The sequence below is a fragment of the Macadamia integrifolia genome, chromosome 14 (assembly GCF_013358625.1).
Source record: "Macadamia integrifolia cultivar HAES 741 chromosome 14, SCU_Mint_v3, whole genome shotgun sequence".
NCBI lineage: Eukaryota > Viridiplantae > Streptophyta > Magnoliopsida > Proteales > Proteaceae > Macadamia > Macadamia integrifolia.
The window spans coordinates 16,878,329-16,896,910 of NC_056570.1; the positions used below are offsets into that span (position 1 = coordinate 16,878,329).

At 38.9% G+C, this 18,582-nt stretch overlaps 1 protein-coding gene across 1 annotated transcript in view; it reads left to right on the forward strand.

The window, feature by feature from the left end:
* LOC122061619 (rho GTPase-activating protein 7-like) overlaps positions 1-18,582 on the forward strand; it is a 125,754-nt gene that overhangs the window by 35,569 nt on the left and 71,603 nt on the right. The window contains 7 exon segments of the mRNA XM_042625008.1: positions 223-293; positions 377-455; positions 584-728; positions 914-1,033; positions 8,988-9,065; positions 10,163-10,218; positions 10,350-10,419. Coding sequence (XP_042480942.1) covers positions 223-293; positions 377-455; positions 584-728; positions 914-1,033; positions 8,988-9,065; positions 10,163-10,218; positions 10,350-10,419 — 619 coding nt within the window.

The window sequence follows — 18,582 nt, forward strand, 5'->3', positions numbered from 1 at the left end:
TGTCGAGCAATTCGATTCTGTTCTGATGGAATTAAAATGACATATGCAGAGATAATGTTCTAATTCTATTGCAGTTTTCCCTCATGTTCAAGCCTATTTTGATGTTTCATTGCCTACAATTAATTTTCTTCAATGTCTTGCTATTTATGAACATGGGACTGTATTTAAATTTTTTTAGTGATGAATTGTATTAATTATTGATATTTTTGGGCTGTTCTGTAGAGTGCACTTCCTCAGAGAGGTGGTGAAGTAAACTTAACATTAGGGGGCATTGACTTGAACAATTCAGGGAGGTAAGCTTAACTATTGTATATTCATTTACTTGGAATGCTATAGTTTCCATGTGTCTTACAGTTGTGACTGTTTTTATTTACAGCGTGGTTGTTAGGGAAGATAAAAAACTGCTGACTGTATTGTTTCCTGATGGACGTGATGGCCGTGCATTCACCCTTAAGGTACCTTGTTTTATTATTTGTTTTCTGCTCATTTTTTTGAGATACAGGAAGTAATTCTTGGTAATCAATCCTAATTTTCTCATATTATATTTTCTTATTTTGAGTTATCTTCTGCCCTGAATTTCCAGGCTGAGTCCTCAGAGGAATTGTATGAGTGGAAGGCAGCACTAGAACAGGCTCTTGCACAAGCCCCAAGTGCTGCCCTAGTCACGGGGCACAATGGAATTTTCCGTAATGACACAAATGACGTGGTTGAAGGATCTCTCCATCAATGTTTGTGCTTTCATACTTATAAACACATTAAATTGTGTATTAAATATTTGAAACCATATGTTTATTAGTTCATAGTCTGCTAATTGCCACCTTAATTTTGACTTTGGAGCCTTGGGTTCTGTATCATAGGTTTTTCAGTACTGGATTATAATCATATTAGTGTATGCTTTATATTTTATTTTCAGGGAGGGAGAAACGTCCTGTCAAGTCACTGGTTGTTGGAAGACCCATTTTGCTTGCACTTGAAGATATAGATGGGGGAGCATCCTTTCTTGAGAAGGCTCTTCGTTTTCTTGAGACGTTTGGTTAGTTCTAGTCCTGAGCTTGATCATGGTTTTGTTGCATAAGATTCTGTTTCCTTCTGTGATGTAACTGAAGTTAAGTTGGTTTTTACTTTCAATGTTTTGTTCTTTTAGCCATTACCTTCTGCCTTCTTCGTCTCATGATCTCTACAAATCAGTAGGCACCGTCTTCCCTATGAAGGTGGATTGCAGTATTTAGTTGGTAGAACTTTGCTTTGATTAAGCTTACAAAATTTTCATTGAGAAACTGATTAAGAAACCTTTTTTCTTTGAAAAATGGAATATTTGTGCAGTATTATTTGAAAACCATTTGCTTCGATACTTTTATTTTTTTTGGATGAATAAATAATTCATTACTAGGGAAAGAAGAATATACAAAGGGGAAGAGGGGGGAGGGAAGGCTTAAGCCGACAAGGAAAAGCCAACCCAAGGGGAACCTACAAAAGAACAAGCAAAAGCCAACCAAATCCCGAATAAAGGATCAAACACCAAAACCAGCTAGAGAGGGTTGGGGGGGGGGGGGAGTCGGCACCATCACGTGGGTTGGATGATATCAACTTGAAGGTTCCAAGAGGAAATGATGTGGGGATTTTTTGGGGAGATAGGGTCAGGGCGGGAGAGAAGGCCATGCAAGGTTTAGGCTTTGGAAGTAACATCAAAGTAGATAACTTTCCAAATCTTATACGGGGAACGGGATTTGGGGGTCCATCTATGAATGTTATGCTCCATCCAAAGGTGATTTATAGTTACACAGAAAACCAATTTACCAACGGTGTCACAAATGGAAGGGCCCGAGAAGGTCATATCAACCCAAATCTATTCCCTGCCAAAGGGGAGAATAGATCTTATGGTCAGCCAACAATTGGAGAGGACAGTCTTTTAGACAAGGGAGGAGAAGAGACAAGAGAAGAAGAGATGAGGGATATTCCCTATATTCGAGGGGCCTAGGCAGCAGGAATGTGGCGGTGAATGAGGAAGGATTGGGTGGGAAGGGAGTTGGACAAGCAGAGCCATAGAGTGAAACTATGATGGGGAATATGACTCTTGAACCAGACCAACTAATGCCATGGCACCACTGGGGAAGGGTTCCGGACATAGGACCAAGCAGAGGCAGAGTAGAAATTGAACTTTTTGGAAGGGGAAGGGATCCAAATGATGGAATCCTCTTTCTCCAAATGGTCCCGGGGAAGGGGAGGGAGGGATGCCCAGATATTGCTATGAGAGCTATATTGCTATGAGAGCTATATTGCTATGAGAGCTAGGGAGGGGGAGGTGGCTCAGCCATCCGGGCCAAGGGCAGAGGAGACCGAGGCCATTCTATCCAATCTCGAGGAATAAACAGTTCTGGGACTGAGAAGATGAAGGAGGATACCCGAGGGGTGCCAGGGATCCAGCCAGAGAGAACTTGAGGTACCATTTCCTATAGAGTAGGAGATGGCCTCGAGGGCAATTGGTCTGAGGCGGAGGATGCCTCGCCAAATCCACGAAGAGTCAGGGAGAGGGACAACAGACCATATGGAGTTGGACTTGAGGAGGTAGGATAAGGAGTAAACCCAGGCGACCCAGATACTGTTTTTCTTTGAAGCAATTCTCTAAATCAGCTTGAGGATGCCCGCTTTGTTCATGTCTTTGATGCTCCGAAGGCTGAGGCCTCCCTCAGGTTTAGGGAGGCAGACAAAATTCCAGCTAGAGGGGTGGAGGAATTTGGTGGAGTTAGTTCCTTTCCAAAGGAAGGAATTGATAAGGGACTCAATGGATTTTATGGTAGGGGGAGGGAGGACGAAGATCCCCGACCAATATAGGGACATGGATTGGAGGACAGATCTGGAGAGCTCCAGACAAACCTTTTACTTTTTAATCATTCTTTTTCCTTAGTTTTCTCCTATGTATAATATGGATTGGATTGAAACTTTATGTGTAGATAGGGTGTTGTGGGATTTACCTATGCACCAAAGTTGGTTGCTAGGTGGACTGCTACTTGGAAAATATAAAGCATGCCATTTTCCATACAACAACAACATCAATCATAACCTTATCCCAACTGAATGGGGTTGGCTACATGGATCTGATATTAAGAAAAAAAAAAAAAAAAAAAAAAAGAGTCGACAAAGACACATTACTGGAATATCCCCTACAAGGGTTCGGCTACAAGGGTCCTTGTCCACCACAGTACTCTATCCATGGTCATACTAGAATCGAGTCCTACCATATGCATATTTTTTCTTACCACTTCGTCAATAGTCATTTGGGGCCTGCTTGTACCTCTTTTGGCTCCCTACAAATGAAACCGGCCACTTTTCCTTTCTGGGACATCCATAGGTCTCCGTTGCACATGGCCATACCACCTCAATTGGAGTGGTGCAATCCCCAAACTGGTTCTAATAGGATCATTCCTTACTCTATCTCTCCTAGTGTTGCCGCAGAACCCTCTCAACATCCTTATCTCCGCTATACTTAGTTTATTCAGATTACTCTTCTTGACTGCCCAACACTCCGCTCTATATGTCATAGCTGGTCGTATAATTATCTTGTAGAATTTTTGAGTTTAATCGGAATTCTTTCGTCACATAGCACTCCATGCATCTCTCCATTTCATCAATCCCAACTTAATTTTGTGGGTAACATCATCTTTTATATCACCCTCTTTATTAATGATGGACCTTTGATATTTAAAACAATCGCTCTGGGGCAACTCCTGTTCTCCAAGTTTCACCACTCCCTTTCCTCCCCTAGTTTGACTGAAGGGGCACATCATATACTCTGTTTTCGTTCTGCTTATCATAAAGCCTAATGATTCCAAGCTTGTTCTCCATAGCTCTAGTTTAGTATTAATCCCTTCCACTGTTTCGTCCGTATTGCCAGGGGTCGAAACGATATGTCCTGTAGGTTTCGACCATGTTTCGATCAAATTCGACGAAATTCCCATGTTTCGATTGAAACATGGGAAATTTTGACCAAACCAACTGGTTCCAGGTCCTATATAAGTTAGTTTGAAAAGTAACTCAAGCCTTCTTTAGTAGAATTTGACCATCTCTTCTTAGTTTTTTCTCCTAGAAGTGGAAAACTTGGCTGTGGAGATTTCCATTTTTTGCCTAACAAAGTTGAATCTAAGGGTGGTTCTTGCTTTATCTACATAAAAAGAAAGCTTGGACCAAAAAGGTAAGTCCCAACTTCCCCAAAATCAATTTTTTATAGAATATACTTAAAAATAGAGTAGAATTATGTAAATTTTTTATGTCACTTAGGAGGACCCAATTTACGCATTCACGGTGGCTGAAATTTTTTTGAATGTTATTTTTTTTTAATTAAATTTTTTTTTCTGCTTTCGAAAATGCATTTACTTACAGCATATTTCAGTCAACAACTTAGCGTAATGATTGCCGAACCTTTGGTTCACCTCACAATTATGACTTTGTGTTTTTTTTATGACACTAATGATGTGAATATGTTAGAAATGTCTAAAATAGGATGTACACAAAAAATAGACAAAAAAAACAATGTTTGGGGGTCGAAACCTAAGTTTCCACCAAATCGGGAAAATTTCCCTGGTTTCCTCAAAATTTCCCAGGTTTAGACCGAAATTTCGGTCTCCCCAAGGGTCGAAACCTGATCGAAACTCGATACCTTGAACCTTGCTATCAGGACAATATTGTCAGCGAATAACATACACCATTATTTTGTGGGTTTAGTCCCTTTGTTGTTTTTTCTTCTTTCCCTTGTTCTTTTTTTCTCTTCGTAATGAATTATTTATTCATCCAAAAAAGAAAAAAACATATACCACTGAACCGGATCTTAGATGTGCCTGGTTAAATCATTCATTATGAGTGCAAACAAATAAAGACTTAGAGTTGATCCTTGGTGTATTGCAATTGTAATTGGATATTTATTGCTTTGGCCCGTTGTTGTTTTTGACACTTGTCACCACTCCCTCATAGATGCCCTTAATTATATCCACATACCTATTCACGCCTGTTCTCTACTCTAGGACATGCCAAATGAGCTCTCTTAGTACTCTGTCATAGGCTTTCTCTAGGTCAATGAAGACCATATGGAGGTCCTTTTTGTGGGCTCCAAAAACTTTCGTAAGCCTCCTTAGAAAGTAAATCGCTTATGTCATGGATCTCCCTGGCATAGAACCAAATTAATTCTTCATTACCTTGGTTTTCTCTCATAGGTGGGCTTCAATAACCCTTTCCCATAGTTTCATGGTAAGGCCTATTATTTTATGCCTCTATAGTTATTGTAGAATATCACATTTTTCTCATAAATTTGGACTACAATGCTTCTCCTCCAATCATTCAACATAGTCTTTGTAATTGAAGTCCTTTTAAACAACTTCGTTAGCCAAGACACCCCATGTCCTCCTAGGATCTTCCACACTTCAATTGGGATCTCATTCGGTCCTTGTGTTCTACCTACATTCATCCTTCCTAGGGCTTCTTTACCGTCGATTTCACCAACCTGCACTAAATGTCCATGAGATGTGTTGAATTGATGTCAACTGCTCTCTACTTCTGGGCTTACTAGTACTCCACCATCCTCGCTTTTAATGCATCTGACATGGTCCAAATCCATGCACATCCTTTCCCTTATTTTAATAATCCTATATATCTCTTTTTCCCCTTCCCTTGTGTTAAGATTTTCATACAGATTATCATATTTCTTTACTATTGTTTTCCCCATAGTCTTCCTAGCTTCATTTATGGCTGTGGCCTGTGGGATATCTTGCTCTATCCTCTGCTTCATTAGTCCCCTGCCAAGTCTTAAAACAATATTGCTTAGTCTTAATGGCAGTCTGGACCTTTTTGTTCCACCACCACGTCTCTAGGAGCTCGACACACACCTTTTGATATGCTTAAAACTTCTTTGACCTCCTTCTTAATACAATTCTTCGTTTCAGTCCACATCTCGTGAGCATCCCCTTCACAGTCCAACCTGCCCTGTTCGACCACTATATTAGTAAAATGATTTTAGGGAAATTCCTTGTAGTTGTTCCCATTTTATCTCAGGATAGATTTGCTTCGTCTTCTTGCGTTGTCTCATACTGAGGCACATATCTAGGACCACCAGTTGATGTTGAGCCTTAAGCTCTCTCCTAGTATAACCTTACAAGTTACAATCTTTACAAAGAAATCTGTCAGATCTTCTAGTTAGAAAGAATCAATTTGGCTTGCATGCTGACAACTTTTGTAAGTAACTAAATGTTCTTCCCTCTTCTCCAAAAAGGTATTTGCAATGCAAAAGTAATATGCTAATGCAAAGTTCAACATTGAGGTCTCCTCTGCATTTGTCTCCCCAATTCCGTTTGCTCCATGCACCTCTTCATAACCTTTGCAATCCTTGCCCGCATACCATTTCAGGTCTCTACTTATTATAATTTTCTTCCCTGCCCAAAACCTTGCATAAGTCATGTATGTGTTCCCAGAATTGCATTTTAGCACTCGCATCAAGTCCTGCTTGTGGTGCCTATGCGCTAGCAATGTTGATAACGTCATCGTCTAGCACCAATTTAATAGAAAGGATCCTATCTGACAATCTCTTGACATCCACAATGTCATTTTTAAGGTCTTTAACCACTACCATGCCCACTCCACCTCTCCCTCTTTCATTTCCCATGTATCATAGCCTCAAGTCATCCAACCCCTTAGCTTTGCTGCCCTTCCATCTTGTTTCTTGAACACATGTGATATTAGTCCTTCGCTGCATAACATCTGTCAACTCTATACTCTTACCATCAGAGAAACAATGTTCCATGATGCATATCTAATTCTGCGCTTACATACAAGATTAGTATCACAAGCATGGTTTTAAGTATCTCCGATACCGATACGATACCCTCCGATACGTATCTTAAATTTAGCCGACCGATACGATACACATTGATACGATACATGAAATTTTTAAAATCCTTTCGTATCAATATATATCCTACAATACATACGGATATGCATCAATACACCACCAATACACATCGATACGATACGATATGCCTCGATACGACTATGAAAATTATAAAATTGAGGTAAAATATACGTTTCGGTATGTATTGGTACGTATCGGTATGTATCGATCGGTGAGTATCGATATATATCGATACGTATCGGTGAGTATCGATACGTATCGGTGAGTATCGATATATATCGGTACGTATCGGTCATATAATGGCCAAGATGGGTAATTTTTCAAAAAACACACGATTTTTTGAAGGGTTTTTGTTCCAAAGTTGCTGTTAGCCATATTTCTCTCTAACTAAAGTGGAAATCAATGTTGGGAACAAGGATTTTACATTTATGGGACAACTACAAACCTTGAATTCTTAGTACGATACCCTCAATTTAGTGTTTATGCATAATACATGTTATCAATAGTTTTTTTTAACAAATTCTTTATGCAAAAGTGTTTAAAAAAATGTTTCCTATCCATTCATGTGTGTATCTTTAGCGTATCTTAGTGTATCTCCGATACGATACGATACTCTCCGATACGTATCTTAATTTTGGCCGACCGATACGGCGACCGATACCGATACTTTAATCATTGATCACAAGACATACTATAAAAAGAAAAGAAGGTAATAAAGTAATATAAGGATTATATAGTAAAATAGTAGGATCCATTTCTTGAACCATTTTCCATGCCTAGTATTCTGCTACTGTGTCCTGTTAAATTTATTCGTCTCCAACTCTTATTCGGTACTCAATGTGTAGAAGCAGCATAGTATTTAAAAATTCTTATGATTTTTCTGACCGGGTACTTCATACAATAGCCCTTCGAGTTAGTGGCTAGACTCTTATCCCTGTTCTGCAGTATTTAAGAATATTCAATGAACCTGGTCATCATTTTGACCTTTCTGATATCAAGAATTCTAGTTGGCATTGGAACATTATTTCAGAGATACTAGCGTTATTGAACTGGGTCCGTATATTCTTTTTTATGTATAAAATCCTTCCTTAAGTTCAGCACTTGGGGATCAATTGATAATGGAAAGAAGAGAAAGGGGTGGGCTAGCTGAGGGCTAATGATGGGGCTGAAAGTTGCAGGTTATGGTTGATGTATATTAGTCTTTTGTTTCAATCTTTAGTCTTTAGTGGTCTTCACCTGCTGGAAGATGAATATGAATTAGAAGCAAACTACAGATTCAATGTGGAGCCTTTTCTTCAGTAGAGGGTTGCTCAATGTAACCTCTTTATTGACCCTAAACAGAAAAAATGCTCCAGTTTGGGTGATTTTACATAACATTAATAAATCACAATCATTCTTATGCCAAATATCATGTATTTCTGATTTTGGACATCGTCTATGTTTTATGAGTGATGCACATGGAACCCAGGAGAGCTGACTTGGGCTTACCCATGAGAGGCACTGACTGCCTGGACATGGCATCCGTTTAGGGGGGCCAACGATCTTCCTCTGACATGTTACATATTTTCTGGTACATCTTGGAGGCCCGCCCATGAAAATCAATCAATATATCCTCGTTTGGACATCTGTTCCATTTTGTTGCTCCCTCTGTTTTTTCCAACACTGACTTTACTCTTTTCCGTTTTGGTATGCCACGTGATGCAATTTGTTGCCTCCATTCAAATCAAGTAATGGAGTTTTAATGGATTCACTAAATTAACCCTTTTCATCTATTCCTCATTTTAAATTAAGCATTATTGCAAATATGTAGGTCTTCAATGTTTTAACTGCTCCTCCTTAAAGTTTAGGACTTTTGAAAGAGGACAATCATTTGGGATGGAGGGAGTATGTGCATATTAAAAGTACTTTTCTATCTAATTATTTTTGTATATAAATGCTATTGCATTTTATTTTACCTAATTATGTTTATGTGTAAGTAAAAATATACATACTTGGATTTCAAGCAATTATATATGCTGTTAAAAAAAGAGTAGGAGAAAAATTTATTTTCATTTCTGTTATATTTTAACTAACTGTAGATTATACTTTTTTACAGGACTGAAAGTAGAAGGAATCTTGCGGCAGTCTGCAGACGTGGAGGAGGTTGACCGAAGGGTTCAAGAATATGAACAAGGTATATCCATTTTTATGTCTTGATATTGATTATAATTCAGGAAAACGCTACTACTTGTGTTGTCGGGGGTTTGTTTGTTTTGACATGGTGATTTATTACTTTTCGTTTTAGATGACATTTAATCAAGGTTTAAGATCTTGCTCTCGCCCCATCTCGCTGATCCAAAAAAGAGAGATCTGGCGAGATCTCGGCATCATGTATTTTTTCCCGGTCGACTCGGTGGTTGGTCTTGGTGGCCATATGTTCTTTGTAGCCCCGAAAACTTGGTTTTTATCCTATCTTAGGCCTTCGAAATACAATGGAAACATCAGTTTTTTAAAAAATCAAACTTAAAATGGTACTTTGACTTCGTGTCCTATGTAAGTAGTCTCCGACTATTTGGACCCTAGGTTAGTATGCTCTATTCCATAATCCACGTTCCACAATGAACACATGACACACCATAATCAGAAGAATTTAAAAGACATAAATAAATAAGTACTTAATTGATTAACAATTAACATTGATGACTGATGGGTCACATTAATATACATTGAAAATTTGAAATGACATAACATAAGCTACATAGCAACATAAGGTCAGTGTTATATGCATCATTTATTTAAATAAGAAAAAAAAATTTAAAAACGAAAAATTTTGTTTCTTTCCATGAATCCATAGATCAGTGATGTGCATCACATATAAAAAAACCAATATAAACCAAAAGTATTGATGATGTTTCTATAGAAAAATAGGTTTTAGAAGATTTTTTTTCTTCTAAAATGGTTCTTTAGAAGAAAAGTAACTCAAAATGTGGATGAGGAGGTAATATTCTCTACTCTTTAAGCCTCAATGAGTGTAGGAATGGAGATCCTCGAGCAAAAACACCAAAGTCATTGCTCCTTAGTGTTTATTCTTGGAAAAAGTAGAGGAGAGGCGAGATCTTGAGATAGATTGAGATCTCGGTCGAGTTTTTGTGCAATTTATACCTCGCCATGTATCTTGCCTCGCATTTTTGAAAAAAACGAGATATTAGCGAGATCTTAAACCATGCTTTTAATATGTTTGCTTGTTATTTATTTTTTTATTTTTTGGATGAATTTTTTGCTTGTTATTAGGTAGGGGTGAATTCAGTGGTGATGAGGATGCTCATGTTGTTGGTGACTGTGTCAAGGTATTCTTTTGTCATTATTATCACGTTCCATGCAGTTTTGGTGGTTGGATTGATTATTCCATTATATATATATAAATAATATCTTTTGAATATCTTTAGTGGCATGTTCACCTTTGTCTTTTGGATTGCAGCATGTTCTTCGGGAGTTACCGTCATCTCCTGTTCCAGCATCCTGCTGCACTGCACTGCTAGAGGCATACAGTAAGTTAAATAAGTTATTTTTTCCTCGATTGTTTTCTCTCTTTGTTGGATGTACAGAAATCTTCTATCCAATGGCTGTTTTGTTTTTTAGGTTATTGAAATCTTTTTTTTTTTTTTTTTTTGTGTGGGTGAATGGAAAATATATTAATAGAGCATAAAATACAGGGACAGCCAGAAGTGAGAAAAGAATTGCGAAAAAAGGGGCCTACGTTAATAGGAAAGGCCCTAAGGAGGGAATTACAGGAATAAAAGAAACAAGAATGCTCCAACCGGACACAATAACACGACTTCTACCAGAATCCTGAACAAGTGGGACATCGTTCCCAAGTCTGCTCCCAATCTCAAACTTAATGCAGTCCCAAATCTGCTGATGAGTTGTAGACTTCCCCGGGCAAGTTCTCAGGTTCCTTTCATACCAAATATTGTACACAGTTGCACAGAATGTGGGTCTTCACACCCAGTCACAGCAGGAGTTGCCTTTGAAAGCTGAAAGAACCCACCTCCATTCATTTTCGGAAGCTAGAATCTGACGTGATCCTAGGTAGCATTTCTGGAGGATGCCATCCCGTAGAGAACGAGAATAGGAGCAGTAAAAAAATAGATGCTTGAATGATGAAGAGACCCCAATCGATCTTGCCCGGAGCAAGTCCAAGGAGGGCAAGGCATTAGACATTGCCCACAAAGCAATGAAGCTATGCCTAGGGATGTGTGCTGGAAACCAGATCAGCGAAGACCAAGGTGCCAAAGGCCTCTTTGAGCGAATGAGCTCCCAAGTAGAAGAGGAAGAAAATCTGCTAGAAGGTGAAGCTTTCCAAACTACCGAATCCCCACTCCCTTGGGGTCTATTACTAATGAGAGGAAGGGCTGTCCATGCTGCTATGAGGAGAGGGGAAGGGGCCATACCGGAACACCATTGACCATCCAACTAAGTTAGAAGAAACGAGGGCTGTACGCTCTGCATCCACATTGTACCTAATACGATTCCCATACCTGTCAAGGAAAACCCCATTGGATGCCAGGGTTCAAGCCAAAGAAGGGTTGCATTACCATCATCAATACCGGATAAACAAATATCCATCACATAAATACACAAAAAGAATAAATTTCATTTAAAAAATAGGAACAGAAATACAAACTCAAAAAACTGAAAGTCATTCATCATGCTACATATGAAGAGCTTAGAAGAGCAGCACAACAGTACAGATAAATTAAAGATTTAATTGTTATTTATGTCATGGTCGCAAGAATATTTATGTCTTGTGATCATGACATAAATATTCTTTGTAGTAGGCCTTTTCTTGATGGTGATGCAGTTGCACGATGGAAGTAGTTGCTATCTTTAAATTTGATTTTTATTTAGTTGCTATCTAGGTTTAGTTTCCATTTTTAATTAGCTTCCAAAATTATGTTATTATTTTTCTTTAAATAGCCCTGTAATGGAGAACTCAGTTTGGAGATTTTTTGAAGAATAGAAATTTGATTAAGAGTTTTGGGATGAGAACCATGGCTGCCGATTTCCCCTTTCTTCCCTCTCTGAAATTTTCTCTCTATTATCCCCACTGAAATCTCTCGTTTTCCCCTTTCCTTCATCAATTGCGGGTTTCTTCTTCACTGTTATTGTAGAAGGTATCACAGTGACCCTTGTTGCCCTGTTTTGAGAGGACGCTGGTGACCCATAGAAGTCGATAGCTCTCCTTCATCTCATCTTCTTTCTTCAGCAACTTTTGGGAATTAGTTCACCAAGGAAGGGCGACCTTAAACTTTGAATCTCAGACCTGAAAATACTTCCTGCTGTGAGCCACAAAACCTGCAACTCAAGTTATTTAGAACTACCGCCCAGATCTGATTTGCAGAGGAACTGTTCTTCTTTGCTTGGTGTTTCGAAGTGTCTTTCGGTGGGAATCAGAGGGCCATAGAGGATCCAAGCTTCGCCCAAGGTTTGGGGCTGAATCGAGGTGCAGAGAGAGAGTTCTCCTCACCGCCTTCTCTTTTTTCTTACCACTGGTTTCAGCTTATCGTGGAGAAGAAGAAGATAAGTTTTTAATTTTACATAAAGACCCCTGGCTGGACTTTATTTCAGGTTATACTCCCCTTTCTTTTAAAATTCAAAATAAGCCCTCATGTTAAAGTTTTTATTTAGTTCTAGAACTACCCCATCTACCTTATAATTATTTCTAAGGCCCTGCTTGTTTCTGAAATTACAAGAATACCCTTCAACCATTAAATTTGAGATTTTGGTCATTCTTGTGGGCCATAAGCGATCCGATTTCGGTCCTTGGAATCCGGATCCGCATCAGATGGCCGTGCCTTACTCGAGTAGAGGCTTATGGAATTGCTTGTTTGTTGTCTGCCACTATGCATCTTTGCATACCTATCCACGTATTTGATGCATTGGTGATAAGTGGATGATACAATATGATGATTGTTCATCTAGGGATGACCATTTGGAACGTTCTAAGATGTGTCGACATCTGTGCTCTCTGATTCTTTGATGTCGTTACTCACAGTCTGTTAGTTTTTACTGTGCGAACAAAACAAACACAACTTTCACCCACATACAAGCCCAGCCAATGTCTCGGAATCACTAGGATTTTTTTTTTGGACGAATAAATAATTCATTACCATAGAGGAAAAAGAGGGTTTACTTATTTTTAAATCCTTCTGTATACTAAAAATATAAGGGGTGGAGTCCGTTCCTGATTTCCGCTCACGACTCTGTGTAACTTACCCAATTATTCCAAGTCTGACTGTACTGAGGGTGGTCAACATTGGTTAGCATGGTTGACACGGTGTTGGCTAGGCATCCAGGCGGCTTTTCCTGGATGGGTGTCTTGGCCTCCTAGGCACCTTGTTGGAGTCGCCTTAGTTATTTACCCCTCTTGACCGCCTTGGTTCGCCTAGACGCTGTGACAACTATGGTTATTGGAGCTGATGCCCTACCCTTTCAAGCGGGGAAGAAGTAGGATGGGAGAAGCTGCCCTTTTTGTTTTGAAGGAAAAACTGAAGGTGCAGTGGGATTTGTTGCTGATACTAGTGTGAGGTCTTTGACAGGGTATAAGCATTGATGTTTTGGCGAAACTGCATGGCTGAGTGCTTCTGAGGTCATATCAGGTTTTTGTTGTTTGTTGCATCTCCCATCGCATGAAAATCCCATCGTGCAAGATGTTTCTGGGTGGCTGATCTCAGTTTTTAGGGCTGTTTAGCTAGGGAAGATGTCCTCTGCTCGACCACCATCTGCTCTCAGGTTCCAACCATGATTGCGCACCGAGGGGGAAAGGGGGGGGGGGAGAGAGTAATGCAATCTGGAATTCAAAAGCCCTGGTTTGAGTCGTTTATGGACTCACACAATCAACAAAAAAACAAATATTAAAGGGGATTTGACAATTTTGTAAATGACAAAAAATTTAAAGGGGTTAATAAGGTGGATGACGAATGAACAAATTAGAGCTAATTTAGGAGCAAGGTTTAAGCTCTCGATCTTAGCTCTAATTTTTTCTTCAAAGTGTAGCGAGAAGGGCGAGTTTTGGGCTGTTTCTCGACAGGATGGGGTCGAGATCTCACTTAGATCTCAAGATCTCGGTCAAGATATGGTTGATTTTGTGTATCACCTGCTATCTTGTCTCGGAAAATCTAAGAAGAGATATATTGTCCGAGATCTTAAACCATGTTTAGGAGTAGCTCCCATACATAAGTTGTGAGAAAGTTGTTTGAGGTGGCAGGGCATGTGCAACGGAAGTCTTTGAATGTTTTGGTATGGAGGGGTGATTTGATTCAGATTGAAGGAGCTGTAACAGCCAAGGGCTGGCCTAAAGTGACTCTAGACGTGGTGAGGAAAGACCTGCATTAACGTAGGACTAGTAACAAGTATGGTTTGAATAGAGTTGATTGTAGAAAAAGAATCCATGTAGCTGAGACCCCATTTAGTTTTTTTTCCCCCCTGAAAGATTAGAACGAATATAAAGGAAAGGCAAAAGGTTGTGTGCATGATCATGCACACAGCCGTCTGATGGAGTTGAGGGCGTGCACCATAGACCCTCATCCCTCATCCAACAGCTTTGTGCATGGTTGTGCAAACCCCCTTAAGAAAAAGACGAGGGGATACAAAAATTAACGTCTGGGCATACCCAGACGATTGCAAGAACAAATAGAGAATGGGAAACCCTACCTACGGCAGTGCCATCAGCAGGGAACACCCAAACTCACCTTACAGAAAAGAAATGCAAATCAAAACCGAAATCTCGGTCTACACTGAGCATCCCTGAGCAGTTCTTCCTTAATATGTGAAGGAAAGTCAAGGGAAGGCTGAGTAGGATTGAGTACTAATGGATGAGGAGGGAAGGGATACAAAAAGATTTGTATTCAAAGAATATGACTAGAATTGGAATTAAAATAAGGCAAGGATAGGAGCGGAATAAAGGATAAGGGAGGAGTATTTTGGGGAAAGAAAGTGTTATGGTGGCATATAAAATACCATCGCCAGGTTTTCTTCAACCTCTCACAATAAGAGCACAGAACCCGCGGAAGAATGAAAACTTGCAGATGTGTAAACTCTTACCCTTTTGAGTCCAAATCCAATGAAATTGTATGATTAGGTTTGTAATCCCCTATCTGCATGATTCCAATTAACACTAGCCACTAACAAACAGGGAATAAGATGGAGGTAAATTCTGCGACCAGACTTGAAGGTAGGTCAAAGAATGAACTCTGCAACTTGTTTTGGTTCTTGCAACTGGAGGAGTTTCGATAGGCCGGTGCGTAGGGTTAGATTGACTAAGACAACAGAGTTCCCATCCAAGATATGAAGGGGGAAAAAAAAAAGAGGAGTGGGGAGATTAATCTACACTTGCTGGACTGCAAGTCACACAAGAACAGAACACGGCAAGAAAAGAAGAAAGAATGGAGGAAAATAAAGAAAGTAGAAAGGAACAAAAGTGATAAAGGAAACAAGAAGGAAGGCTAAAAGAACTCACCTGAGAAGGAGGGGTACTTGATTGATGGGGAAGGGAGAGGGGGATGAAAGAAGAGAGATTAAAGGCATGATTGGCGAGCAGGACCACACTACAAAAACTCAACTTCATTTCATTCTTATTCAACTTTCCCACTACATTGGGTTGCATAGTATATATAAAGGAAAAGAAAATGAAAGTTTCCTAATCGTAGTCTAAAACTAGAATAGAAGTAAAATCAAACTATATCCCATACTCATGGTTTAAAGTATTGGCGTATCGTACCGTATCGACCAATGCGTATTGGTATCGGCCCTTACCGATACGATACTACTGATATGCTATATGAAAATTTTAAAATCCTTTTGTATCTATATGTATCATATGATACATATTGATACACCACTGATACTCTTTGCAAAATTAAAAATCGAGGTGAAATGTACGCTTCGGTATATATAGGTGCGTATCGGTATGTATCGACCGGTACATACCGATACAGTGGGCTATGGTCATATAATGGCCAAAATGGGTCATTTTCAGCAAAGCTCGATTTTTGAGAGGGGTTTTTGTTCCAAAGTTGCTGCCAACTATATTTCTCTCTAACTAAAGTTGAAATCAAGGTTTGGGACAAGGATTTTACACCTATGAACAACTACAAACCTTGGATTCTCACTGCGATACTCTCAAGTTAGTATTTATGCATAATACATGTTATATAGCTTTTTTTGACTATTTTTGTAATGCAAAAATGTATAAAAAAATGTTTCCTATCCATTTATTTGTGTATTTTACTATCTTTAGCATATCTCCGATACAATACGATATCCTCCGATACGTATCTAAATTTTGGCCGACCGATACCGATACTTTAATCCTTGCCATACTTATCTAACCCAATCTAAATTCGCTTATAAAATTAAAGTGCAAATTATAGTAATAATCAAGGATTAAAGTATCGGTATCGGTCCTCGTATTGGCCGGCCAAAATTAAGATACGTATCGGAGGGTATCATATCGTATTGGAGATACACTAAGATATGCACATAAATGGATAGGGAACACTTTTTTATACACTTTGACATAAAAAACAGTTAAAAAAAAGTTGTATATAACATTATTATGCATAAACACTAAAATAGAGGGTGTCGCATTGATAGACAATATATTCAGTTCAAAATGATGAGATTTCTTATAGCTTTTTTTGTTCTTATTGCCATTGCCATTGTTATGAGTGCCATGAAGAGTGTCGTGCTAGGTTATATTCAGAGCTAGGAACTTCTTCTTGAATAAGAGCTGCTAAGACGATGATGTGCGTTTGTCGAGCATAGGCGCAATATTTATCCCAGTCGAAATATCTATTGTTGTGGGGCTCCCATTCATGTTCGAATCTTTTGTACTGCTCTGGAGTGGCCAGTGTTGGTCTTGTATAAGTCCCACATCCATTGCCTGAAGAAGCACCTGAAGATACATGATGGTCCATGTCTAGATGAGGCGCCAGCGTGATCCGAACTAATGCTTATTGACTCCATGCTACTCATCAACACATCTATCATAACCCAAACCAGATACAGGTAAGGGTACACCCCTTGCGAACAATGATCACATGATCCAAAACATTCACAAAAAATCAAGCATATGAGAACTCATAACAGTTTAAGTTTCAATTAAACGAAACAACTCAAAGATAAAATATCCCAAAATCATACCTACTGGTGGCAATCTAAGGTGTGATCTCAAAAAAAAAAAAAAAAGAAAAAGAAAAAAACACTGTCAGAGTTTACATGAAACAACAACCTACTACAATCATCTACTAAAGAAAAATAAACTAATATAAAGCTTCAGGTCGCCCTCGAAATCTACTCCAAGCATATCTTCATCTCAATTATCTGTGATGTTAAAATAATGGATTAAGCTCAACGGCTTAGTAAGGAAAAATAGTAAGAACACATCACAGGGCAAACAATCAGACAAAAAGAACCGTTAAAACAAACATTTTTAGTTTATCAAACCACACTTTTAATAAAACAAGATCATTTCAAAATCTCTTTTTTATCACACTTTTAATAAAACATGGCCTCCACGATCACATGATCACACAATCACACTACCATCACCACTCTGTGATTAAATATACACCATTGTACACAGTGGGTATAAGTCCCGCGGCTCAATGGGACACCCCTCTCTGGTCTGGTATGGAGTAGTATATTTACCCTCACACACTTTCTCTGTTCAAACTTTCACAAAATCACCATTTTTAAATTCACTTTCTTTAAAAACACGAACATAGGTAAAATCTCCACGTAAGAATCAACATCCATATACATCACACTAATAGTCACCTTCATCGAATATCAAATACTCTTATAAACTCATGTCACACATAAACACAATTCAAAAAGTATGAGTCAGCACATATCAACAAGACAAGCACACCAAACATCACATCATACAATCAACCCACACATCTGTGGTGTAATCCCACTATAATCCACTTACCTCTGTTTACAAAGTGTTACCTCCCATTTGAGTCTCAAGTGTCCAGGAGGTCCCAATTTGAAATTAGTGATAGCCTATGTTAATTACTATCTCACCCAAGATTTAGGTCCCATAAAGAATATTATATGTGGTTCTTATGAATTGAATCCTAAGATGTGATATGAAATAATATTAGATTTGGGTTACAAGGTTTGGGTAAAAAAAAAATACCCTAATGCTTTCCAAGAAACCCTAACCCTAACCCTAAAAAAAAACCCTAAAAACAATTAGGGTCCTAAAAACCTTAAAAAAAATTGATTTGGGTCCCATATTGGGTCCTTAAAAGAATATTCAATGAAGAAACCAACATCTGCAACTTAGGATAAGACTCATATGGGGTCACAAAAGAAGAACCAGCGGATCCAACAATTTAAACTAAGGATAAGAGGAAGCTTCATTACTTGGAGTGAGCAGAAAAATAGAGTAGGCACCAAAATCCCCTTCCTCTCCCTTTCTTTCTTTCTCTCTCTCACGATTTTGCTTTCTTCCCTTCTTTCTTTATTTATAGCCCACCCCCTTTGTCCATGTCTCTCTCTTTTCCCCCTCTCACGTCTCTCTCTCCCTTCCCCCTTTCTCTACGTCTCTCTCTCTTTTCTTCCTCTCTCATGTCTCTCTCTCTCTCTCTCTCTCTCTCTCTCTCCCCTACACTCCCACGGTTTGTTTAAGAGGGGTGGGG